Below are 25,914 nucleotides of genomic sequence, written 5' to 3'. Positions count from 1 at the left end.
CATGTGGTGGTTGCCTGCTGTGTCTCTTCATGATGGAGTGTTCTGGCTGTGCCGCTTCCTGAATAAGCCTCTGGCATCACATTGATCATTTGGTCACCCTTCACATTAAGATTAAAGTTGAATTAGCTGCCCATAGTGGAGGTTGCCTGCTGTGTATCTGCTAATCACGTATCTGGAATTCCATAGGCTGTGGTCATTATCACGCCTCATGCCAACATCTCAGCAGAATCATCTACCTACAGGAGAAGTTGCTTGCTGTGTCCATGCATGAGTGGATTATCAGTGGTGTTATCCCAGTTTTGATGTGCTTATCTTTTAGGGCCTGCTTTGTTGTCCTTTTGGTGCCAGGCAAAATAATTTTTAAAAGAAACTAACAGGCCTTTTGGACTTAATTTTAGCCCTGATTGTTGTTATTAATCTGGATCTTACGATTTTGTTGCCTTTTTAGTCTGTCTGCTTTACAATCATTTTTTGTTTTGTTTTACCTATATTTTTATTGTTTCGGGGTTTTTTTCTTTTATGTAAACTACTCTGGGAATTCCTATTGAATTATTATAAATTTTTTTTATAATAAACAAACAAATAATGTTTCATTTGTTGGAGCAAAACTCAAAAGATGTGCTTCCAAAATACTTAAACAACACTTCACTTGAATTAGGTGTTTGCAAAACACTCCAGCATCACTTGAATTCAGCATAAGGGAAAGAAGCTACCCAATTTGCTTCTTTCTCTTCCTGTTGTGTTTTTGCAGGATACAGTAGCAAGACACTGCTGGCATTTGCTGCAAAAGCTTGACTCAGGAGAAAAGAAGGAAATGAAGTACAGTAGTACCTCGGGTTAAGAACTTAATTACCGCATTTTTTGCTCTATAAGACTCACTTTTTCCCTCCTAAAAAGTAAGGGGAAATGTGTGTGCGTCTTATGGAGCGAATGCAGGCTGCACAGCTATCCTAGAAGCCAGAACAGCAAGAGGGATTGCTGCTTTCACTGCGCAGTGATCCCTCTTGCTGTTCTGGCTTCTGGGATTCAGAATATTTTTTGTCTTGTTTTCCTCCTCCAAAAACTAGGTGCATCTTATGGTCTGGTGCATCTTATAGAGCGAAAAATACAGTAGTTCCGGAGGTCCATTCTTAACCTGAAACTGTTCTTAACCTGAGGTACCACTTTAGCTAATGGGGCACCCCGCTGCCGCCACGCGAGTTCTGTTCTCATCCTGAAGCAAAGTTCTTAACCCGAGGTACTATTTCTGGGTTAGCGGAGTCTGTAACCTGAAGCGTCTGTAACCCAAGTTACCACTGTAGTTTTTATTCAGCATGACATTTTTTCTTCAAAAAAGACCAGTAGTGTTTAGCTGCTGCTTCCTGCAAAGGCCCGATGGAAAGGGAGAAAAACAAATCTTTACTTCCACCCCCAAAGTTCTCTGAGATAGAAAACAACAACAACAACAAAAAAACAATCTTACTGCCACTGTCAACCTCCACAGAGGATGGAGAAGAAAATAATCAATGTTTTCTCAAAAAGCAAACATGATTTTTGGTGAATGCTTAGAGGTGCTTGTCATTGGTGAGGAGGCAGGTGCAGTTAAACTCTGCTTATGCATTGATCATTCCATTAGGTGTGATTGGATCATTCTGCCATTCTCTATGCCCGGATCCCAACATGGAGGAGGCTTCCCATTCTCACTCTATGATTCATAGTGCCTTTCAAATCTTTCTGGGGACAGGTAATTCTGCCTCAGTCTATTCCTGAGGATGTGTTTGGATAGATAAGTTACTATAGATACCGAGATTGCAGTAGAATTGCATGATCTCAAAAGAGGAATGCCAGTCAAATTTTGAGTCACCACGCCAGGCTCAAGCCTTAGCTTGTCTTCCTCCATAGGTGGGGCTGTCACTTTTCAAGGTGAGGCTTCAAAGAAATTAACAGAAAAACCAGTAATTTCTTTATGACCAACAGAAAACCAACATTGTCACAAAGACCAAGTTTATGTGTTCTTAGGGCTGCGAGTTTTCTAAAGAAAACTTAGAGGGACTTTCTTTTGTGTGTAGACAACATGCATAGGCCATGCTGATTATGACTTTATGCTGTTATTGTAACAAATGTTAAAGAAGTTTCAATGCAAAGCAGTTGTATGCATGTTTACTCAGGAGAAAGTCCTACTGTTTCAGTGGAGCTACCGTATTTTTCACTCTATAAGACGCACCAGACCACAAGACGCACGTAGTTTTTGGAGGAGGAAAACAAGAAAAAAGATATTCTGAATCCCAGAAGCCCGAACAGCAAGAGGGATCTGGCTTCTGGGATAGCCTCTTGCTGTTCTGGCTTCTGGAACAGCTGCGCGAAGCCTCTTCAGGGCAGCAGGATGAAGGCTCCCCCTGCCCTCAAGAGGTTTCACACGGCTAAGCCAGAAGCCAGGACAGCAAGCGGGATCACTGCACAGCGATCCCTCTTGCTGTCCTGGCTTATGGGATAGCCGCGCGCAACCTCTCCCGGGCAGCGGGATGAAGGCTCCCCCAAGAGCCGCGCTCCCTTTAAAGAGTGCACGGAGCGTGTGCACGGCTCTTGGCTTTTCCCCGAGGAGGGAGAAGGGCAGCCGTTCTCCCTCCTTGGGGAAAAGCCCCCACTCACTCCACGCGGCTCTTTAAAGGGAGCACTGAGCAGAGCCTCCCGCCTGCATTCGCTCCATAAGACGCACACACATTTCCCCTTACTTTTTGGAGGGGAAAAGTGCGTCTTATAGAGCGAAAAATACGATAAGTGTCTTTAGAGCTGTAACTGGAGGTGTTTGTAACCTGAGGTACCACTGTATCAGTTTTATACTTTGCCTATAGATTGTCATTGAGTACAGTGGTACCCCGCAAGACGAACACCTCGGAAGACGAAAAACTCGCTAGACGAAGGAGTTTTTCGTTTTCTTAGCCGCTTCGCAAGACGCATTTCCCTATGGGCTTGCTTCGCAAAACGAAGCTTGCGCCGCAAGCTCCGGGGATAGCGGGGAAGCGCAGCGCGTCTTCCCCGCTTTCCCCGGACCTCTTTTGAAGCAAGGGGGGCCGGGGAGAAGATTGCTTCTCCCCGTTGCCTGCCCCGCAATCTCCGGGGACAGAGGGGAAGGCGTGCGCGCCTTCCCCTCTGTCCCCGGACCCCTTTTGAACCAAGGGGCAGCAACGGGGAGAAGCGATCTTCTCCCCTCCGCCCCTTGCTTCAAAAGAGGGGATAGAGGGGAAGGCGCGCACGCCTTCCCCTCTGTCCCTGGAGATTGCGGGTCAGGCAACGGGGAGAAGCAATCTTCTCCCCGCCGCCCCTTGCTTTAAAACAGGTCCGGGGACAGAGGGGAAGGTGCGCGGCGCTTCCCCTCTGTCCCCGGACGGTCTCCATAGGAACGCATTGATTGATTTTCAATGCATTCCTATGGGAAACCGTGCTTTGCAAGACGAAAAACTCGCAAGAAGAAAAAACTTGCAGAACGAATTAATTTCGTCTTGCGAGGCACCACTGTATTTTCCTCTTTTGGATGTTACTCTTAGGTCCTGACTCTGAATCTTCTTTTTTCAGTCTCTTAATGTTCAGTGGTACAGCTGCACTGTTGAACTGTAAGGAGCCCCGTGGGTTTGGGGCGCCGGTATGATTGCAGAGATGAGGCCTGCTACTTCCAAGTAAGTCCCCTGCTAATATTTTGTTCCCCTTTGTGTGAATCCTTTTATAGAATTGAGTCTGTATGGTTGTAGAATTCAGGGAGTGCAACTTCTGACTTTTGCAAAATGCTTCATTGCCGTATAATCGCATAGTAACAGTGTTACGTTTCCCTCCCCATGTTTAGGGATGATGAAGAAAATGCTACATTTAAAATTTTGGTTGCTACCGACATTCATCTTGGGTACTTGGAGAAGGACGCGGCACGTGGAAATGATACGTTTGTAACATTTGATGAAATATTGAAACTTGCTCAAGATAATGAGGCAAGGCAGTTTTATAACACTTTGTAAGGTTAGCATCAAGGGACCAGTATTTTCTAGAAATCAGTGTTTTAATGTGCCAACACCTCTCTGTGTACCATGTAATCCATGGCATTGTGTAGGCCAGGGATGGGGAACTTGTGTCCCTTAGATTGTTGCTGAATTGCAGCTTCCCTCGTCCCTCTGGGCCACCTGACTGATGCTGAAGGGAGCTGGATTTAACACAGGTTCCTCATCCTGAGTGCCTTCAACCATAAGCAAGGATTGGAATAGTAATGAAGGGCTACATGTGGCAGGATATTTTACTTAAACGGCTTCAGAGATGTGACATGTTGCTGAAAAAATTGTTAAAATACAGATGGGACATTATGGGAATAGTAATGTGGCGGGGTGCGCTCCCGTTGTTCGGTCCCAGCGCCTGCCAACCTAGCAGTTCGAAAGCACTCCCGGGTGCAAGTAGATAAATAGGGACCGCTTACTAGCAGGAAGGTAAACGGCGTTTCCGTGTGCGGCTCTGGCTTGCCAGAGCAGCGATGTCACGCTGGCCACGTGACCCGGAAGTGTCTCCGGACAGCGCTGGCCCCCGGCCTCTTGAGTGAGATGGGCGCACAACCCTAGAGTCTGTCAAGACTGGCCCGTACGGGCAGGGGTACCTTTACCTTAATGTGGTTCTGCCAATGCATCAGTTTCTTGAACTTTCACTGTAACATATAATGTATTATAGCTGATTTTAAAAAATGAATATATTACTTTTACACAGTTACAAACTTAAATATTTATTAAAGACTCAGTATAAATTTGACAGTAAGAGCTGTTCGACAGTGGAATTTGCTGCCAAGGAGTGTGGTGGAGTCTCCTTCTTTGGAGGTCTTTAAGCAGAGGCTTGACAACCATATGTCAGGAGTGCTCTGATGGTGTTTCCTGCTTGGCAGGGGGTTGGACTCGATGGCCCTTGTGGTCTATTCCAACTCTATGATTCTATGAAATTCCTGGATAAATTTGCCCTTTTATGTACTGTTCTCTGTTTAAGGCTAATCAGCGCTGAAAGAGCAAGATTAATTTTGATTATTTAGATTTTGTTTGCACTGTAAATTGCTTTTAGGTAACCAAAAATGGCTCAGAGAAATTTAGCTGTTTAATATGATGTATATAATGTTATTATGAATAATAAATACAATAATAATATAATACTGCCAATTTATTTATTTATTAATACTCTTTGCAAAGGTGTATGGTTTCACAAAACTGAAGTAAAAAATTATAAATGGAAATGGTTTTCAATATTTTAAAATAACTTTTCCCTTTCCTTTTTATAGGTGGATTTTCTTTTATTAGGAGGCGATCTCTTTCATGAAAACAAACCTTCCAGAAAAACATTACATACTTGCTTAGAATTATTAAGAAAATATTGTATGGGCGACCGTCCTATACAGTTTGAAATTCTGAGTGACCAGTCAGTTAATTTTGGTTTTAGCAAGTAGGTATCTTTATGATAAAACTGACTATCATAGTTGTAATGTTTTCTAAATTGAGTTTAATAAATGATAATAATTATTCTGTGGCCATTCATTTATGGCATGTTTCAGTGTAAAAAGTGATGACTTGAGCAGTGATATTTCTGTTTATAAATAAACTTAAACTTCGCTCTCCTGTTCAGGTTTCCTTGGGTGAACTACCAAGATGACAATCTCAACATTTCTATTCCAGTTTTTAGTATTCATGGCAACCATGATGATCCAACAGGGGTAAGAATGTTATACAAAAGTTGATAACTAGTAGGGTTAATGAATTATTGGATATGACAAACCTTCAGAAGATTAGTAAAGAGTTTAAACATCAGAATCCAGCAAACATTTACGCATTGATGTCCTTACAGTACAGCCCTAATAATGTCTACATAGAAGTAAGTCCTATAGAGGTCATTTGGGTTAGGATTGTAGCCTTAGTGAGATTGCAACATTGGTGCCTAGGTAAACTACTGTCTTAATTCTTGCATGAAACGGTTATGGTGGCTTACATTGTAATTTTGAAATAGTTGCATTGAGGTTTTTAAATGATTTATGCTTTTTAAGAAGGCATAAACTTGTTACATAAGGTGCTGAAAATGCGGTTGATGTGGCTCTCTGTTTCCTTTGTTGGCCTAGGATAAAACATGCTTTTTAATGGCATAAACATGTACACTTACCATGTAATCAATTCTAGTTTATCCTCTTAAGGTCCACAAAGATATTAGTACTTAGCATTTTAAATATCTTTCATGTCTACATAGATCTCTGTTCATTGTTTGTGGCCTATTGATGGCCGGAAGAAGGAGGGAAAAGAATCAATTCCACTTTACAAAAGCTTTCTTTCCCAGATGCCTAGCCCTAGAGGCTGTTACAGGCACCAGGCTAGTAGCTATTTATAAGCCTAGTTTAGCTGATCTGGAAAAGAATACAAGATTTTCCTTCCTTAAATGCTTTACATTGGTTGGGAAACCTGTGTTCCTCTACATGTTGCTGGACCACAACTATCATCCCTGGCTGGCTGTGGCTAATGGGAATTGTAGTCCAACATTTGCTGGACCACATTTTCCTCATCTGTACTAAATGTGTTTCTTGACTAAATGGTGACCAAGCCAACCTTTGATAAACAAATGCTAATTTTAGATATTCCTTCATCTACCTTACAGGCAGATGCTCTTTGTGCTTTGGACATCTTAAGTTGTGCAGGACTTGTGAATCATTTTGGACGGTCACCATCTGTAGAGAAGATAGACATTAGTCCTGTTTTGCTTCAGAAGGGCAGTTCCAAAATTGCTCTTTATGGATTAGGTATGCTATTTTTATTTTTTTTTGGAATGGTGGCAAGGCTTTAATGAAACCATAACATCTTGGAGGAACATCAGGTCTGGCCTGAAGATGGTGAATTTTATTTATTAGAATTAGCTTTATGATCCTGGGGTGTAAGTTTAGTGGAGTTTGATATGGAAAACCTTAAGCCTGTTGACCAGTATTTATGGTTTTCACCAAATGAGGGGAACCTAGGTTTGATGTCTCAAAAGTTTGTAGTAGCGCAAATAGCTCTTTCCATTATACCTGTCAGTAAATCAAAGGCGGGAAAGATGGTAAGCAATGAGTGCATTAAAAGTGCTTTGCATTTAATAATTAAATTATTTGTGGCTCATTGAAAACCCTGTCCATTATTATTATTATTTAATTAAATACTGACTTTCCCGCCTCTGTCTTCCTGGTTCATTAGTACTGGCCTGCTTGCTGTCTCCTTGACCACATTTTCTTTCATTCTCCTATTTTTCTACAGAAACATTTTCTTTCATTCTCCTACTTTTCTACAGAAACCTGAGTGCCATTGCCAATACTACTTTGTGGAAGTCACACAAACACCTGTTGTTTTTTTAAATCAAGTGATGTATTTAAATTTTACTAAACAAATACAGTGGTACCTCGGTTTTTGAACGTCTCCATTAACAAACATTTCGGTTTTTGAACACCGTAAACCTGGAAGTAAATGCTTCGGTTTTTGAACATGCCTCGGAAGTCGAACATGCCGTGCAGCTTCCGCTGAGTGCAAGATCCTGAGGCCTAGCTGTTGCCTCTTGAGGTTTCAGTTTCCGAAAGTTTCAGAACTCGAACTGTCTTCTGGAACGGATTGTGTTTGAAAAATGAGGTACCACCGTAAAAGGAAGTTCATGTAGATTGCAGATGTGAGGCAAATTGGCTTGAGCTGGTAGATAGCACCGTGTAGGAATATAGCAAGCTGGCTTATACTGAGATGATAATAATAATAATAATAATAATAATAATAATAATAATAATTATTATTATTATTATTATTATTATTATTCTATTTATATCCCGCCCTCCCCAGCCGAAGCCGGGCTCAGAGCGGCTAACAACAGTAAAATAATACAGCATTCTAAAATCAATTTATTATAAAATCAGTTCAAATCAAATTGATGGCAACCATTGGCTAGAGTTCTGTGAAGAATTACCATTCCATCTAGAGCAGTATTGTCTACATTGACTTGAAGCAGCTGTCCAAGAATTCAGATAGGATTCTCTCGAACCAGGGACCTTCTGTGTGCAAAACAGATGCCTCACTTCTGAGCTACAGCACCTCCCCAAAACAGAACAATAAACTCTCGAGCACATGGTTCCGGAACCTATTTCCCCCCACATTTCTCTGCTGCTGTTGCTTTGGCCTGCCAATTTATCGTTAGCATGTTATCCCTGCTTTGCTTCCATCCAGCACTTGTATTTCTTTTAGAAACTGTTCTGGGAGTGGGGTGGGAATCAGGTTTTAAATATTCTAGAAACCTAAACAATTGAGATTGCCGCTCTCCTTTTAGTCAGGCTTGATAATAAATACTTTGGCAGTAGGCAGCCACTTCCTGCCCAACTCACCAAGCTCAGGGCTCCCTCCTTCACTGGATGCCATAGCTCATGGGTGGGCAAACTAAGGCCCAGGGGCCAGATCCGGCCCAATCGCCTTCTAAATCTGGCCCGCGGACGGTCCGGGATCAGAGTGTTTTTACACGAGTAGAATGTGTCCTTTTATTTAAAATGCATCTCTGGGTTATTTGTGGGGCCTGCCTGGTGTTTTTTACATGAGTAGAATGTGTCCTTTTATTTAAAATGCATCTCTGGGTTATTTGTGGGGCATAGGAATTCGTTCATCCCCCCCCCAAAAAAAAGTCCGGCCCCCCCACAAGGTCTGAGGAACAGTGGACCGGCCCCCTGCTTAAAAAGTTTGCTGACCCCTGCCATAGCTCCTTACCGTGTTTCTTTGACTAGGACACACACCACTGGTCTGGGGGCTACCAGCCTTTACTTTGTCCTGAGTGCAGCCTTGGCAGTTCTGCTCTGTGTCATTTTTGGACAGGGAACTCAGTGCAGCAGCTTGGGAGGGCAGTGATGACTGTGTAGGAATGTGTCGGATGCCTCTTGGCTGCTGACCCAGGACATGCTACTTTCTGAAAGTGAATATGTAAGTGGCAAATTACAAGGCAGTTTTAGACCTTTTCTAAACATTGGCAACTTTAATACCAACCATTGGGCTATCAAGGATAATTTAGTCCAACCTCTTGCCAATGAAGGAAGTCTTTTACCGCAGTACAGTATGTCATTTTCACGGTATTTCATCACAAACAACTCACTACAAGGTAATTATTATGTCTGTTCCAGGATCTATTCCAGATGAGAGGCTTCACAGAATGTTTGTGAACAAGCAAGTAACTATGCTGAGACCAAAGGAAGATGAAGATAGTTGGTTTAATCTGTTTGTAATTCACCAGAACAGGTACTGCTGTTGTGTTTTTGTATATTCTGTTGGCCCAGAGGGGCTGGGGCAACCCAGTCACACGGGTGAGGTACAAATGTCGATGATGAAATTTGTACCTTTCTCTCCCCCCTCCACTCTGCTCAGCCTTGATTTAAAGTTGTCATTTTGCTTGATCTTTGATGACAGAAAAAAGATGGTGGACTACGATACCAGCTCTGCACAGCTGATGTGAATATAGAGCACTTTTCTGCTTTTGGAGGAACATAAATAATAACCTTAGGCAACAGGTTTTAACTCTTTAATAGGGAAGGGACGCGGGTGGTGCTGTGGGTTAAACCACAGAGCACTTGCCGATCAGAAGGTCGGCGGTTCGAATCCCCGCGACGAGGTGAGCTCCCGTTGCTCAGTCCCTGCTCCTGTCAACCTAGCAGTTCGAAAGCACATCAAAGTGCAAGTAGATAAATAGGTACCACTCCAGTGGGAAGGTAAACGGCGTTTCTGTGTGCTGCTCTGGTTCGCCAGAAGCGGCTTAGTCATGCTGGCCACATGACCCGGAAATTGTATGCCGGCTCCCTCGGCCAATAAAGCGAGATGAGTGCCGCAACCCCAGAGTCGTCCGCGACTGGACCTAATGGTCAGGGGTCCCTTTACCTTTAAAGTACCGTAATCCTTAGGGTAAGGAATAGTTGCTCTCAGCAATTTGAAGAATAAACAAACAAAATTTATGTGGGATCCAAACTTCTCATTTGAATGATGGCTTGCTCTTGTCAAGTGAGTAACCTTTTCTGTTACCTGTGTTTACAAATTACAATGGATAAATTTTGCTTTTCATTCTGGCTCCTTGGTGTGGATGGGCCACTTTTGATTATGCAGAAAATGAGGTTCAGTGGTGGTAGGATTGCATAAGGCTATGGGGGACTTGATCTGGGGACTTAGCAATAGGACCCAAGTGTCCTACTCTCTGAGTCAACAAAGCAGCTTGCAGGTAGAAGGAGTTGCTGGGCTATTTTTCTGTGCTTCAGTGCTACCCTTATAATGGCCTCTTACCTTTGACCGTTGTTGATCTGTCTGCAACCTGGACTTCTGTCTGTCCTACAGCTTTAATTTAATTTGCTTTTTCTTACCTTTTGAAAATTGTACCTGATACACATGTTTTTGCAGTTGTTAAAGTGGAATTAAATATTTTATAAACACAAATTTTAACTGGAATATTTTAGTTTAATATCAGTGTAAAATCACCTCCTCAGTTTTGCAATTACGTTTGTATGTTTCCTTTTGTACAGGAGCAAACATGGTGCCACAAATTATATTCCGGAACAGTTTCTAGATGATTTTATTGACCTTGTAATTTGGGGTCATGAGCATGAATGTAAAATAGCTCCTGCCAGAAATGAACGACAACTTTTCTATGTATCTCAGCCAGGAAGTTCAGTGGTTACATCTTTGTCACCAGGAGAAGCTGCCAAAAAGTATGTACTTAAGTTTTATTTATTATTTTCTCTGGTTTACTAAATGAGATCTTGCAAATTACTGTATTTTTCCGTCTATAAGACGCCCCCATGTATAAGACGCCCCCTATTTTTGTGGCAAAAACCAATCACCAGTCCACCCTCGGCACTATCCGTGTATAAGACTCCCCCTAATTTTTGACATTTTTAAAAGGAAAAAAAACATAGTCTTATACACGGAAAAATATGATACTCTTTGCTTGTCCTCACCCTTTCGGCTTGTTTATAAGGTGAAAGCAGGGGACTCTAATTTCTATTCCTGGTATTAAGGGGAAACTAGTGAGGAATTAGAAGATCTCCCCATCCCTTAAGCCCTGCCCCTTAGTTTTAGCTGCTTGCTCCTACCTGAGTCCCATAATCTGCTCAGCTTCGAAAACGCTGTTCTAGAGAAGGCTTCAGGGCTCTCTCACTGTGACAGATGGCAATTCCTGTTGTTACAGTACTAGGACTGCGCCTCCCTTCCTACAATTTCAGTGATTTACCAAAGGGTCCAGGACCTGACTTGACTTGTGGCTGCTGATTCCCCAGTTGTACTATCTGTTCTTGGTACAAGCATGCCACATACCATTCAGCTGAAATGTCTACAAGAAGGGAGAAGGCACTGAGCCTCTTGTCTGTGTCCCCTGTTTTTCCCCAGGGGTGGAACTGGACTGACATATAGTGGCAAGTAGAGAGGCTGGGCTAAGGAGAACAAGCTCTCCTGCCGGAGGGCAGGGTATAAATAAATTAATAATAATAATAATAATAATAATAATAATAATAATAATAATAATAAAAATAATAATTTGTGGACCCTCCCCTAATAGTAATCTTGTAAACTAGCAAATTGAACCATAACTGATTTCTTTGCTATGCTCCTTTGAAACAAACAAACACACATTCAGAATCTTAGTAGCAGAATAGCCTCCATGGGCACCAGCAACCCTTAATCCAAATGGCTTTGGAGCAATTAACCCAGAGACGTGGAGAACTGCACAGGAAATTTTTGCCATGCAAGGAGCAGAGTGGGAGAATCTGGCATTTCTTTCCTCAAGTAAAGGAAGGAAAGATGGGGAGCCAGTTATTATTGGAGGAGGCCCTGTTCTCTGGGGCTAAGAGGCAGTCTCTGGTATAACTTCTGAAGGAGACTGGACTGCCTTTGGCTCAAAGTCCCAGGTCAACTTCCTACCTTCTGACGGAAGACAGACCTCGAGGAGCTCATGCACTGGCATGAGAACCAAATAATAATTAAAGAGAGAGAGAGAGAGAATAAAGGAAAGAGGTCTGTGTCATCCAAGATGCAGAGTGCAAGAATCTGCCATTGTTGTTGAATACAAGTAAATAGATTTCTGTAGCTTAGGTAATGTAGCCTTGTTTTATCTCCGGAAAACAGAATTGCGATTGTAGATTTACTGACTACATTTTAGACTAAAAACTGCTTGCCTGGTGCAGTTCCCAAACAATTTGCTGAGCTGCTGAGATACTTGAGGAGGAAGGACAGATTCTGTAATGCTGATAGTGAATGCAAGGAAAATGGAAGGTTAGCTGGTCCTGGTGAAAGAAACCTGTGAAGGCAGAATAGGATTCATGATGGGATAGGGATTACAGATGGCAGGTTATTTCTGTCAAAAATGTAAGTCAGATCTTTAGCTGCAATGGTCTGCATTAAGCTAAGTCCGAGAAGGGGATTCTTGCCCATCTCCATTCACTGCACATTGGTATAAGGACCCAGATCCATTTTGATTATTCCCAGTGTGAACTTCTCCTAGCCATGGCCCTTGAACTGCCTGTCCACCTGTTAAGGTGCCTGTAACAAGTAACAGCTTTCCATCGTGTAGACAACTCTGTGAGCCTAACAGTGATCATGGCTGAAATAAATTCTCAGGGTATATGCCACACTCGATTTACCCGGCTTTGCTCAATGCATTCCAGACATGTTGGCTTGCTGCGCATCAAAGGCAAAAAAATGAATATGCAAAAGATTCCTCTCCAAACAGTACGGCCTTTCTACATTGAGGACATTGTTCTTGCTGACCATCCTGACATCTTTAATCCCGACAATCCTAAAGTAACACAAGCGATACAAGCTTTCTGCATGGAAAAGGTAGGAGCTGGAAAAGATAGGAGTGGGGCACGAGTCCACTATGGTTTTGGATATTAGGAGTGCTGTCTCATTGTGTACAGGGACACTTTGTATGTGGGTTGTAATATTGTGGAATATGAATGGTTGATAATGTTTGAGGCTGTGAATAGTAGTAGTGTTGTCAAATGGATGGTGAGTGAGATTGGATGAATGATTGCATGTTGTGGGGTTTGAAATATTTATGTCATACTGCCTTGTAGTTCTTTCAGCCAGATGGGCAGGGTAAAAATAATAAAAATATTATTATTATATTGTATTGTATTGTATTATTAGGATATTGCCTTTGTATTCTGTTATGTGAATAATTTGATGTGGTTTTGTGCACTTAATTCTGCATGTAAACTGCTTTGAGATCTTTTAGATGGTTGATAAATGGAAATAATAAACAAATAGCCAGGTATGTGTTTTTCCCCCTTCTCATTTTTAAAGGTTGAAGCCATGTTGGACAATTCAGAAAGAGACCGTCTTGACAACCCCAGACAACCAGATAAGCCTCTAATAAGATTACGAGTAAGATGGGGCTCCTAATATGGTTTTTTTAAAAAATTAAAAAGCAATGTAGCAAACATATTGTTAAACACACTTCATATTTTAAAGTGTTCTTGTTCGGCATACATTTTAGAGCCTCCCTCCCCCTTCGTGGAGTGGCAGTACATGACTATCTTGTCTGCATTCCTTGAAGCAGTGGAACTGAGGCCCTTGTGGGAAATAATAATGGGTTTAAAAGCCATCAAGCTATTTAAAGGGACGTGGGTGGTGCTGTGGGTTAAACCACAGAGCCTAGGGCTTGCTGATCAGAAGGTCGGAAGTTCAAATCCCCACGACGGGGTGAGCTCCCGTTGCTCTGTCCCAGCTTCTGTCAACCTAGCAGTTCGAAAGCAGGTCAAAGTGCAAGTAGATAAATAGGTACCGCTCCGGCGGGAAGGTAAACTGCGTTTCCGTGCGCTGCTCTGGTTCGCCAGAAGCGGCTTAGTCATGCTGGCCACATGACCCGGAAGCTGTACGCCGGCTCCCTCGGCCAATAGAGCGAGATGAGCGCTGCAACCCCAGAGTCGGCCACGACTGGACCTAATGGTCAGGGGTCCCTTTACCTTTACCTTTAACTATTTAAAAAAGAGAGAAAAATGTGGTTTTTGATGTTTGAAACAATTTTTGTTTGCTTGTAAAAGCCTGCTGTTGAGATGAATTATTAAAGATGGGTATCTTGAATGTTGTGCTGTATTGTAAACACCAGGATGGTTAGCTAGATATTCGCAAGGGCATTAGACTAAACTGATGAAAATTGGATCATTTTAGATGTTTGGTTGCAGAGCCTATACCTTTAATGCTTATTTTCTTCTCTCTTTTTTTGAAGGTAGATTACAGCGGAGGCTTTGAACCATTCAACATTGTGCGTTTCAGCCAAAAGTTCATGGATAGGATAGCTAATCCCAAAGATATCATACATTTTTTCAGGCACCGGGAGCAAAAAGAGAAAAATGGTAAAAGAATGAACAATAATGTAGCTTCTACAGAGGATTATAGCAAATATTGTTGATGGGGAAAACAACATTATTCATGGCAGTACTTTGGTGTGGCAACAATGTATTTGAAGCATTGCAGCGCTTCTATACAACAATAATGTAGCATTGTTCTATACGCAGGAATCCTTTGTTGACAGGATGTGTTAGTTTAATATCTCTCTGAGTATGATTTAAACATTGGGAACCAACCAATATATATCATAAAATATTAGTTACCACAGGTTAGCAATTGTTCTGTTTTAAGGTCAGATATTCACACACACACGGACTGTTCTTTTGAATTATTTCACCCTGCAGATATGCATTTTGCCTTATTGTAATGATAATTTGGGGTTGCAAACCATTTCTCTACATGGGCTAAAAATTGCATCGTTTTTCCTTTGTTTTACAGATGAGATTAACTTTGGAAAACTGGTCCACAAGCCTGCATCAGAGACAACAACTTTGAGGGTAGAGGATCTTGTTAAACAATACTTCCAGACAGCTGAGAAGGTAAACTTATTATTCAGAATTTGAGGTGTTATTTCCTTCTTGTTATTTCAGGTTGAAATTCTGGTTTTAATGCTAATTTAACAGCAGGTCCATTTTGTTTCTCAAAGCCTTATAGCTATTGATTCTTCATTCTAAGAGTCTGAAATTGTGTGGAAGAAAAAAATCTAGAAGAGGAATAGTGTTAAATTTTTTTGAGCAAAAAACCAACAGAGGCTTGTGGCCCCCAAGAAAAAGAGATGATTCATATACAACAGCAAACCATGATGTGTTCTGATGTGTGAATTGATACCATCTGATAAACCATGGTTTGTGAGCGGACACAAAACCAGGACCAAAATCGCATAATTTGAAGCTGGTTTGCAGACCAGTTTGGGTAAACTCTTTCATCATTGCATCCAAACTGTCCAATAATAACGTCTGTTAAAATACACAAAATAAGTAAATGATCCACAAAACCAAGTCTAGGTCTTGCAGCAATCATTCCAATAGACCTGAGAAGGCACTGCAAAAACAGTTATTGAGCTTCTTTTGTAAGCTTGCTGAGCTGTTTTTTTAAAAAAAATATTTTTATTAAAGGTTTCTCAGTTTGCTGAGCTGTTGAGCTGTCTTTTGAGGAATCGCCCCTGGCTCCAGCCCTCGCTTTCTTACTGTATTAACCTGTGTATAAGATGACCCCCAATTTATCACTAAAAAAAATTCCAGAAAAAAGGTCACCTTATACATGGCAAAATATGGTATGTTTTAATCTGAGGTCTGAAAACAAAGTAAGGAGCAATTGCACCTCTGTGGGGAGGCAGTTGTGCATATAGCGTTAAAGGGAAGTTTTCCTTCTGCCCATACCTGCTGCATTTTGGGGAAGCCTTGCACCTTTTCTCTTGCATTCTGGAAAGTCTTGCTTATAATCTTTTCCCTGCTTTTGCACACACTGTACAGATCTGTTCTAAACACCAAGACATTCCCTCCTTGCTCAGCTCACCCTAAGTTCATGATGACTTGTTCTTTATGCCTAGCTGACCACATCTACAGAACTTGATTGTTATATTGTTTCATGCCATGATCCATCATTAGTAATTGTTTGTGCCATATTAATCTCTAGTTACAATTTAATTAGGAGGCTTCATGCCTGTCTAGTTCTAGCTTCGATTCCCAGCCTTTAATCCATCGATAATAAATGATCACACGTGATCCCCACCTCTCACATGTAATTCCCGCCTTATGCTTATGTATCAACCAATCAGCGACAAGCACACCTGTGGCAATGTTTGTAATATTCAATAAAAGAGGCTCCCAGGGTCCGCCCTGGCCAGACGCCTCATGTTACACCTGCCTCTCTCGTCTCCTGTGATTTTTCATTCCTACATAGCGTTCCACAACGGAGAAGGCCCTGCTCTGCGTTGCTACACCACTAACTGGAACAATGAGCAGGGCCTCTGCAAATCTTAACACAAAGGTGGAGAACCTTTTTCTGAAGGTCAGATAGAAAAGCCTGGAGGACTGCATAGTACAAACCATGGTTTAGTGTTACGCCTGAACCAGTGCAGGCTGATTTATTACACTATGTGCTTTTGTAGTCAAGAACCATAAAGCTTAGGGTGGCATTCAACTAAATAATTGTGTGAGTACAATGACTTCCCCCTGTGCATCCCTGCCTTTAGCCAATAATTTTCAATCACTTGCATTTCGGCTCATCTTAATTTCACCCCCCCCCCCAGGTTACATAGTTTCACTACCCAAGAACACCAGTTTTAAATAAATAAATCTGGGGTATTCAATGCGCTATCTTGTTTGTCTTTCTGCAAGAAAGTGCAGCTTTCCCTCTTGACTGAGAGAGGCATGGGAGAGGCAGTGCAAGAGTTTGTGGATAAGGAGGAGAAGGATGCGATTGAGGAGCTGGTGAAATTCCAGCTAGAGAAGACGCAGCGGTTTCTGAAGGAACGCCATACAGATGCAGAGGAAGCCAAAATTGATGAAGAGGTTAGTAGGGAGCATGGGTAGGCAAACTAAGGCCTGGGGGCCGGATGCGGCCCAATCGCCTTCTAAATCCGGCCAACAGATGGTCCGGGAATCAGTGTTTTTTTACATGAGTAGAATGTGTCCGTTTATTTAAAATGCATCCCTGGGTTATTTGTGGGACATAGGATTTTTTTTTCTTTTTCAAAATATAGTCCGACCCCCCACAAGATCTGAGGGACAGTGGACTGGCCCCCTGCTGAAAAAGTTTGCTGACCCCTGTATGGCGGGACTTACCTTTCTTGAAATAACAGTGGGTAGCAATATTTGGGAGAAAGAAAAGTGTTGGAACTTCACAATTATTTTCTGTAAACGTCCAACATCCCCACCCCACCCCCAATTCACCGTTCTGACAAGCCGATCCTTTTTACTAGCGTGTTCTGAAGGTTGGAGTATTAAAAGATAACCCAGCCCCTTAATTTATGAGACATCTTATTAAAGTGACTGAGTGGCATTGCCATTTTAAGCCACAAGATGGCAGCAAAATAGTATAAACTGGCTTTACACAGCTGGATGCCCTCCAGTTGATTCAGACCCAACAACCTTAATCTGAATGACTTAATAGCTGTTGGATGCATTTACTAATGTAAGTCATGAAGGTCAAGCTCTACATATCAGCATCTCAGGATGTCCCCCCCCCCCCATTATTTGTTTTAATAATGGAAGGAGGAAAACAGTCCCATTCTTTTTTGCCTATCTTTTTTACCCTGAAAGTGTAAAAATACATAGTTACCGTAGTTACCTTTTACCACTTCAACACAGGTGCAACGCTTTAGAGAGTCGAGAAGAAAAAACACCATGGAGGAGGACGAGGAAGTTCGAGAGGTAATTAAGCTGAAAAAACTGAAAGGATCTAAGGTGACTTGGGCCATCATAGCTGTCAACTTTTCCCTTTTCTTGCGAGGAATCCTATTCGGAATAAGGGAATTTCCCTTTAAAAAAAGGGAAACGTTGACAGCTAGTTGATTGGCTTGAATAACATTTCGAGAGAGAGAACTTCTGTATGCAAGCAGTAGCTTCCATTGTGTCCAAAATGTGTATCGCAATGTGTTGGCATTCATTTCCATATTTTACCCATTTCATATTTATTTAGTAATAAACATGTTCCCCAAACTTTGCTCTGATCACATGGTGTTTCAAGCTGTGTTTAATTAAAACTGGAAGCAGAAGCTTCCAGACTCCTCCTCCTCAACCAACACTGAGCCCCAGTGGGAGTCTAGGCTCATTCTTGTGAAGCACAAAACTCCGACTTAGCTGCTAATACAAGTTGGCTCCAGCAAAATAGATACTTTTGAGTTCTCCCCTCTCAGCTACCATCATGTATCTGTCTACATTGGCAAACCCAAAGATCCAGAGTTTTCCATCACTGCTGGATGCCAAAACACGGCTCTTAAGAGGCACAGTCTATGGGTTCTAATAGTTTTTGCAAGGGATTGCCTAAAATTTGCCATGCAATCATAGATCACCAGATTTGTTCAGTGATTTGTTGACGGGTTTTTTTTTTGTTATCCTTTGTAAAAAGCATGTCTTGAATCAATGTTTCATCATGGCAAGGAATGGATCTGTGATTTTTTACTGTGTGGTCTACCAATGTAAGCTCAATATTTTATGGTGGTGATGGGAACCCTGTGTAAAACCATGCAAATTCAAGAATATCTGTTTTAATTTTTCTGAACCTGGCAGGTGTGTCTGTGTGTGGGATGGTGGTGGTCACTTGTTCTTCCTTGCTTCCAAGAGAGAAAGAACCTTTAAAAAAGGGAAGCTTTTAATGTTTAATAGACTATTGCATTTTAATATTGTGTTGAAAGCTGCCCAGAGTGGCTGGGGAAACCCAGCCAGATGGGCGGGGTATAAAGAAAGTATCATTATTAATAATAATAATAATAATAATAATAATAATAATAATAATACCAGAGAGGGTGGTGCCCATGGTGCACACTCAAAAGTTCTTGGGCTCAAAAAGGTTTTTCAGCATTGATTTAGCATTACGCCTGAAGCAACCCCCTGGGGAAAGCAGATGAAACTTCGATTTTTCTTCCAGTAAGGCCGTTAATATGCTTCAACATTGGTTAATACTTTTCTCTCAGGCTTTAAACAGGGCCAAAGCTCATAGATCTCAGGGAGCCCATCATGCTTCCGTCAGTAGTGATGATGACCTCATGGATGTGGCTGCCTCTGGTCAAAGGGCTAATGATGATTCGGATGATGATGATTTGCCACCCAGCAGAGGAAGAGGGAGAGGTCGGGCAAGAGGCGGTAAAGGGCAGAACGCAGCAGCAAGAGGAGCATCTCGACGAGGAAGAGGAGGCCAGTAGCCCTATTGTCCTTTGCAATTGCAATCCCAAAATAGTGGGATTATGATGGTGATGATAGTCATAATATGCATATATACATAAAGCTCTGAAGGGATGCTGGTGGCGCTGTGCTCTAAACCACTGAGCCTCTTGGGCCTGCTGATCAGAAGGTCGGCGGTTCGAATCCCCGCGACGGGGTGAGCTCCCGTTGTTCGGTCCCTGCTCCTGCCAACCTAGCAGTTCAAAAGCACGCCAGTGCAAGTAGATAAATAGGTACCACTCCGGTGGGAAGGTAAACGGCGTTTCCGTGCGCTGCTCTGGTTTGCCAGAAGCGGCTTAGTCATGCTGGCCACAAAGCGAGATGAGCGCCGCAACCCCAGAGTCGTTCACTATACATAAAGCTCAGTTTGCAAATGTGCACAGTTTGCTAGGAGAAAAAAGGGCTATATGTTACCCATGTGCCCTGTTACCTCCAGACTGGTGGAATCCTTTCCTTGTGTGAGGAGGACGTTGTTGTTTAGTCGTTTAGTCGTATCCGACTCTTCATGACCCCATGGACCAGAGCACACCAGGCACTCGTGTGAGGAGGATACTTATGATTACACAGGCATAAGCAAACTCCAGCCCTCCAGATGTTTGGCACTACAATTCCCACCATCCCTAGCTAACAGGACCAGTGGTCAGGGATGATTGGAATTGTAGTCCCAAACATCTGGAGGGCCGGAGCTTGCCTATGCCTGATTAAACAGATCAAAGAGGGAATTAGAGGTATTTCTTAAGCACACATCCATTCTATGATGATTTGCATTGGTGATTCATGGTCAATTTCCAGTTTTAAGGAAGCATTTGCATATCTTTCATCTTAGATCATTTTCTCTGCCCTAGCTCTTCTCTGTCAACCCTTTTCATGCTGGGGTGATACAGACACCTGCCCCAAACGCCAAACACTTGTGGCTCTTATGATTTCAGGAAACCTCTCCCTGGCCACTACTTTTTCCTTAGAGGAATTCTATCTGCACATGCATTCACGGAAATGGCAGAGACTGTCTTACATTTGCATGCACATGCTTTCTTGAGCATGCGCTACTCTAGTTAGTACAATGAAGACCCTCTTCTTACTTCTTCAGGCCAAAATAGAGCTTCCTTTCTCAGGTACAGGCTACCATTCTTAGAGCTGAGTGTGTTGTAACAGGCATGCATAGCGAAACACAAAGGAAAGGGTTGGCTCACTCTATCTGCTGCACCACAGTGGCTCAGTTAACAATTGGAGAAATGTAAACATCTGAATATTTACTTTTCTATTATTGCAGGAGGCATTGGCCAGGACCAGATGATTAGCAGCAGAACATATAAATCTGCACCCGTCCCTACAAAGAATATGTCCATCATGGATGGTACGTTCAGAATGCAAGTGAACCCCTATATCATATTGACATGCATGTCCGAATTTATTACTCTCTTTAATGATACCTTAAGAAAATAATCCACTTGATGTTTTTGATGTGTCATAGTGTTGTACGTGTGTCATTTTCAGAGGTTTAGTTGTCTTAGGGAGCAATCCTATGCACAAGAAGCTGGTATAAAGCTCGCCAATGTAATTTAAGCCAGTGTAAAGTTACTCCAGATCCAAATCTGGTCCAGCGGTAGGACTGCTGCTGTTGTTTTGCCTAAGCCTGGCAGATGGAAAACAGGCCTTTAATATAGTGTTCTGTGCCATGTTACCGAGACAAATGGGCCGAGGATCCAGCCTAATTTGCCAACCTTTCTGATTCTGCCACTGCCACACGCCCCTGTTTGGGGACTGACACTAGCCTTAACTCAGATGGATGAGCAAGTTATTTGATGCATCTTCGACTGAGCTAGCGCTGGGAACTTAACACCCGCTGAGCTGATGATCCACTGTATCCTAAGCTGTTCATCCTGATGGATCTTTCCATAGGATTGCTCCCCTAGTCTGTGGCAGCAAGAGTCTTGTGGCACATTAAAGACTCACAAATGTATTCTGGCATAAACCTTTGTAGATTAGAGTCTACTTAATCAGATGCATGAAATGCTATTCTCAGTTGGCATGGGATGGAGGAAAAACGGGTAACAGTGATGTTACAGGTAGTTGGAAATTTAATACAAATGCATACTGTCTAATAATTATGTTAAACTTAAATGCATGTAAAATAAGCACAGTCACAAAAGCAGTCTTGGTGATGAGAATTCAGATATCCTGGCATTGCCAAGTGAATTAACACATATAGTGAAATAGAAGCCCACTGTCTCGCATTAGACCACAAGTGATAGAACTTTTTGACATGTTTTCATTCAGCAATTTCACACTGGAGTTTTTCTTTTGAAGTTCCTTTGCACTTTCACATTAGCAGTTGAATATCCTTAGAAGTTGGTATGTTCTCCGATTGGATTCTGCACATTTCTCTCTGATATCAGACCTTTGTCCATTTATTATCTTTTGCGTAGAGACTGACTTGGTTGTTGTGTTACGGCTCTGAGGGGCATTGTTGGCAGATGATAGTGCATGTAACGTTGGAAAATAAGCGGGTGAATGTGCTCTTGATGTTGCTGCTAATTTTATTAGGTCCTGTAAAAGTTGCCCAAGTTAAATACAGGGATAAAGTTGGTGGCTGGAATTTTTTGCAGGGTGTGATCCTGAATTGTCCATTGTATGGTCTCTCCGTGATGGGTAATTGTTTTAGATAAGGAAACTACAGTCATACCTCGTGTTGCGTCCTCTTCATGTTGCGTTTCTTCATGTTACGTCCCGCAGCAACCTAGAAGTACCGGAACGGGTTACTTCCGGGTTTCACTGCTCATGCATGCGCAGTAGTGCTAAATCGCGCTTCACGCATGTGCAGAAGACCAAATCACGCCACGCGCCTGCTCAGACGCAGCGCTTCGAGTTGCAGGCATTTCACGTTATGGACGGGCCTCTGGAACAGATCCTGTCTGTAACACGAGGTACCACTGTACCTGCAAGCAAAGACAGGCCTACCACCTGTCTTTATTTTTTTTATATATTTTTCTTTTCTTTTCTTTTTCACCACCTGTCTTTATGATAGGGAAGCATTCTGTCCAGGATGGGCATGTTTGATAATACCTAGCTGCTACTACAGTGGTGCCCCGCAAGACGAATGCCTCGCAAGACGAAAAACCCGCTAGACGAAAGGGTTTTCCGTTTTTCAATGCGCTTTGCAAGACCATTTTCCCTATGGGCTTGCTTCGCAAGACGGAAACGTCTTGCGAGTCTTGCGATTTTTTTCACTCCCCCCCCCCTTTTTCTAAGCCGCTAATAGCCTTTTAGCTGCTAAGCCTTTAATAGCCGCTAAGCCGCTAATAGCCTTTTAGCCGCAAAGCCGCTAAGCCTTTAATAGCCCCTAAGCCGCTAAACCGCTAATAGCGCTAATCCGCTAAGCCGCTAATAGGGTTGCTTCGCAAGACGAAAAGACCGCTAGACGAAGAGACTCGCGGAACGGATTATTTTCGTCTTGCGAGGCACCACTGTATATATAACGTGTGTGTCAGCCTATATACGTACCTGCTTGCTTGTGGGTTAATTTGCCATTTCTCAGTAAAAAGCAATCTGATGCACAGCAGCTACTTCTAGATATGCCTTCATAGCAATTCCAGTTGTTCATGCTCTACAGGTACTAATGGTGAATGACGTTTTCAGGCAGCTAAGAAAATAAAGCGCTGTAGGGAGATGACCTTGCACAGGATTGTGTATTGTGATCACAATGGTAACCTGTGAAATGTAGGCTTCCCATGGAATTATCGTGGGTTGTAAGACAGTGTGATTTTCACATTTTATATTTTACGTTTAACTCTCCTGTTTTATGTCGGTTTGCTTTCTAGCAAGAGAAGCGAAGAACCCACTGCTTTTTGTATCTTAAGGTTGAATACTAGCATTCTGTATTCCTCTTGGCGCAAGAGGATAGAGCAGCTGTTCAGGTTTTTAAAAACTTACTTGTACCAGTAGCATGTCTCATTCTTATTAAGTTAATTCACAAGTAACTTGTTTTGGTGTTTTTCACCATTTTTAATTATCTTATAAATTCCCTTGAGACAGTTGTTTGGAAGGCAATTAATAAATTGATGATGGGGAAAATAATAATAATGATGGGAATAACAGTCAATAATTCATGTTACTTGCAGTAAGTGTGTTTTCAAAGCTTGCATGTTTTTTGTTGCATTTTCTGTACTTAAAAACCATGATTTTTTTGTTGTGATGCTACAAATTTCCACTAAGCTCCTTTGATTAATTTATAACACCCTACAGTAAAACTTCTCACTTATAATTTATTCTAGCTTTCAAGTCATCAAGACAGCAACCTCCCCGGAATATGCCAGTCAAGAGTTATTCAGAGGTGAGTAGTTATTTCATGGATATTAAAGCAGAAGATTTCCTTTTGCCTGTTAGCAGCTTCTTTGTATATATGTATTCTTGCTTGCATGCAATTAAAATACACACACACACACACACACACACACACACACACCTCCTTTCCACTAAAATGCAGCTCAAAATGCAAAATAAACGATTAAGTGGATTTTACTTGATATTTTGTCTAGCAAAAGGAGAGAGGATCTTACCTGTAGGCTTGTGTTTGTTTATTTCATAAAATTTATACTCTGTAAAAAAACAAACCACCCTTAAAATGGTATGCAAAAAGATAATAAAACTGATGAAATAATAAATCACAACCATACTTTAAAACTTTAAAACATACAACACTGATTAAAATTACCAAAACTTTCTAAGCTTGTCCGAACAAGAATGTTTTTAGAAGGTGCTGAAAAAGAGTACAGTGAAGGTCCCTGCTTGATCTTAATATGCAGGGAATTCCAAAGTGCAGGTGCTGCCACACTAAATGCGTCGCTGCTTACAAATACGGAACAGGTAATATGTGGCATTTCTGGTAGTGCCAATTCCTCTGAGCGAAGCGGTTTAGTGAGCACATGAGGCGTAAGGCGATCTCATAGGTAGGCTGGTCCCAAGTTGTTCAGTTATTATCTGTGTTAGAATTACCATTAAATACTATTGTTCTTTCTCTTTCTCTTCTAGGTAATTGAAGATGATGACTCTGATTTGGAAGAAGTATCTTTTACTCCATCCTCCACTGCAAATCCAAGGTTAGTTAGTACATTCATTTCTGTGATCTTCTAGGTTGCTTGATAAATATGTACAAAGAAAGGAAAAGCAGAAAGGCAACAAGCTCAGGAGAAGGTTGCTGAACCTCCTGTTTTTTCAAACAATCTTTTTGTGTCGTCTCATCGCAAAAGATTCTGGGCACCTTGAAGCTTGCTCTACTTTCTTCCCCTGAAAAATGTTTTCCTGTAATGAATTGTAAATTGGGTGGTGTTCCATCTGCCCACATTTTGCATGAGCTTCTTTATAGACAAAGGAATTTTTAACCTGTGAGTATTTACCGTATTTTTCTGTGTATAACATGCCCCCCATGTATAAGACGGTATGGGACTCCAACTAGAGAAAATGGGGGGAGATTGCCCCCGTGTGTAAGACACCCCCCACTTTTTAGCATTAATTTTAAATTAAAAAACCTAGTCTTAAACACGGGAAAATGCAGTATTTATTTAGGCTACTTTCAGCTCACCCTTCATTCCAAAGGATGCTAGGGAACAGACAAAACTGAAATGTATCACATAAAGAATAATAAAACATAGAAGCAGATACATACAGAGACATTTGGGGCAGTGTGTGTGTTTGGGTAAATGCCTGAATATGGCTTACGATTCATGTTTATCAAAGTTTGCTGAGTTCAGATGAAATGGTAAAGTGTGGTTTGCCACTAAACCAGGATCAAATGCTTCTAACTGCTGTGTTTAAAAGCAGGGACATGCTCTAAGGTGCATGCTAATGATGTTAAACTATGATTAGGGTTTTGAACAGCCCTCTTATCTTAGCTTCTCTGTTTTTATTTTACCAAAAGTGTTTATCTGGGTGTTTACAAAGAACTACTTCCAAGCATTCCCAGTAGAGGTTTCAACTTTCCCCCTTTGGTTGGAAAGTTATTTCCCCTCCTTCCCCCAATCTCTGCCATATTGCACACTGCTTGGGCATAATGAGTTCGTTACACAAATTTAGTGGCTCAGCACAAAGTGGAAAACGGGTTTACCTTTCAGCCATAATATCACTAATTTTTAAAAGCGACCTTGCTATGAAAATATTTTCATATGGTTGTTGTTGTTTAGTCGTTTAGTCGTGTCCGACTCTTCATGACCCCGTGGACCAGAGCACGCCAGGCACTCCTGTCTTCCACTGCCTCCCGCAGTTTGGTCAAACTCATGCTGGTAGCTTTGAGAACACTGTCAAACCATCTTGTCCTCTGTTGTCCCCTTCTCCTTGTGCCCTCCATCTTTCCTAACATCAGGGTCTTTTCCAGGGAGTCTTCTCTTCTCATGAGGTGGCCAAAGTATTGGAGCCTCAGCTTCAGGATCTGTCCTTCCAGTGAGCACTCAGGGCTGATTTCCTTCAGAATGGATAGGTTTGATCTTCTTGCAGTCCATGGGACTCTCAAGAGTCTCCTCCAGCACCATAATTCAAAATTTCATATGGTAACCATCTTCAAATATCTGAAGGGCTATCACATGGAAGATGGAGTAAGCTAGTTTTCAGCTGCTCCAGAAGGTAGGACCCAAACCAATGGATTCAAGTTACAAGGAAGGAGATTCTGACTAAACATTAGGAGGAACTTTCTGGAAAAGACC

At 42.0% G+C, this 25,914-nt stretch overlaps 1 protein-coding gene across 5 annotated transcripts in view; it reads left to right on the top strand.

The window, feature by feature from the left end:
- The window catches only part of MRE11 (MRE11 double strand break repair nuclease), a 31,539-nt gene that overhangs the window by 1,654 nt on the left and 3,971 nt on the right, over positions 1 to 25,914 (top strand). Inside the window, exons 2-19 of one of the 5 annotated variants that reach the window (XM_028726083.2) lie at positions 1,616 to 1,723; positions 3,568 to 3,653; positions 3,818 to 3,956; positions 5,270 to 5,430; positions 5,611 to 5,698; positions 6,625 to 6,766; positions 9,137 to 9,251; positions 10,517 to 10,702; positions 12,653 to 12,824; positions 13,293 to 13,373; positions 14,218 to 14,344; positions 14,778 to 14,878; positions 16,679 to 16,852; positions 17,651 to 17,713; positions 18,976 to 19,195; positions 20,493 to 20,576; positions 23,494 to 23,552; positions 24,251 to 24,318. In XM_028726083.2, coding sequence (XP_028581916.2) covers positions 3,622 to 3,653; positions 3,818 to 3,956; positions 5,270 to 5,430; positions 5,611 to 5,698; positions 6,625 to 6,766; positions 9,137 to 9,251; positions 10,517 to 10,702; positions 12,653 to 12,824; positions 13,293 to 13,373; positions 14,218 to 14,344; positions 14,778 to 14,878; positions 16,679 to 16,852; positions 17,651 to 17,713; positions 18,976 to 19,195; positions 20,493 to 20,576; positions 23,494 to 23,552; positions 24,251 to 24,318 — 2,012 coding nt within the window. In that variant the 5' untranslated portion in view covers positions 1,616 to 1,723; positions 3,568 to 3,621. Of the gene's footprint in view, positions 1 to 1,615; positions 1,724 to 3,552; positions 3,654 to 3,817; positions 3,985 to 5,269; positions 5,431 to 5,610; positions 5,699 to 6,624; positions 6,767 to 9,136; positions 9,252 to 10,516; positions 10,703 to 12,652; positions 12,825 to 13,292; positions 13,374 to 14,217; positions 14,345 to 14,777; positions 14,879 to 16,678; positions 16,853 to 17,650; positions 17,714 to 18,975; positions 19,196 to 20,492; positions 20,577 to 23,493; positions 23,553 to 24,250; positions 24,319 to 25,914 lie in introns of those variants that run through there. The other 4 variants (XM_028726081.2, XM_028726080.2, XM_028726082.2 and 1 more) reach the window with 4 other exon arrangements.

This window comes from Podarcis muralis, chromosome 4 (genome assembly GCF_964188315.1).
Source record: "Podarcis muralis chromosome 4, rPodMur119.hap1.1, whole genome shotgun sequence".
NCBI lineage: Eukaryota > Metazoa > Chordata > Lepidosauria > Squamata > Lacertidae > Podarcis > Podarcis muralis.
The sequence above is the reverse complement of the archived record's forward strand: the minus strand, read 5'-3'. Positions and strand labels throughout refer to the sequence as shown.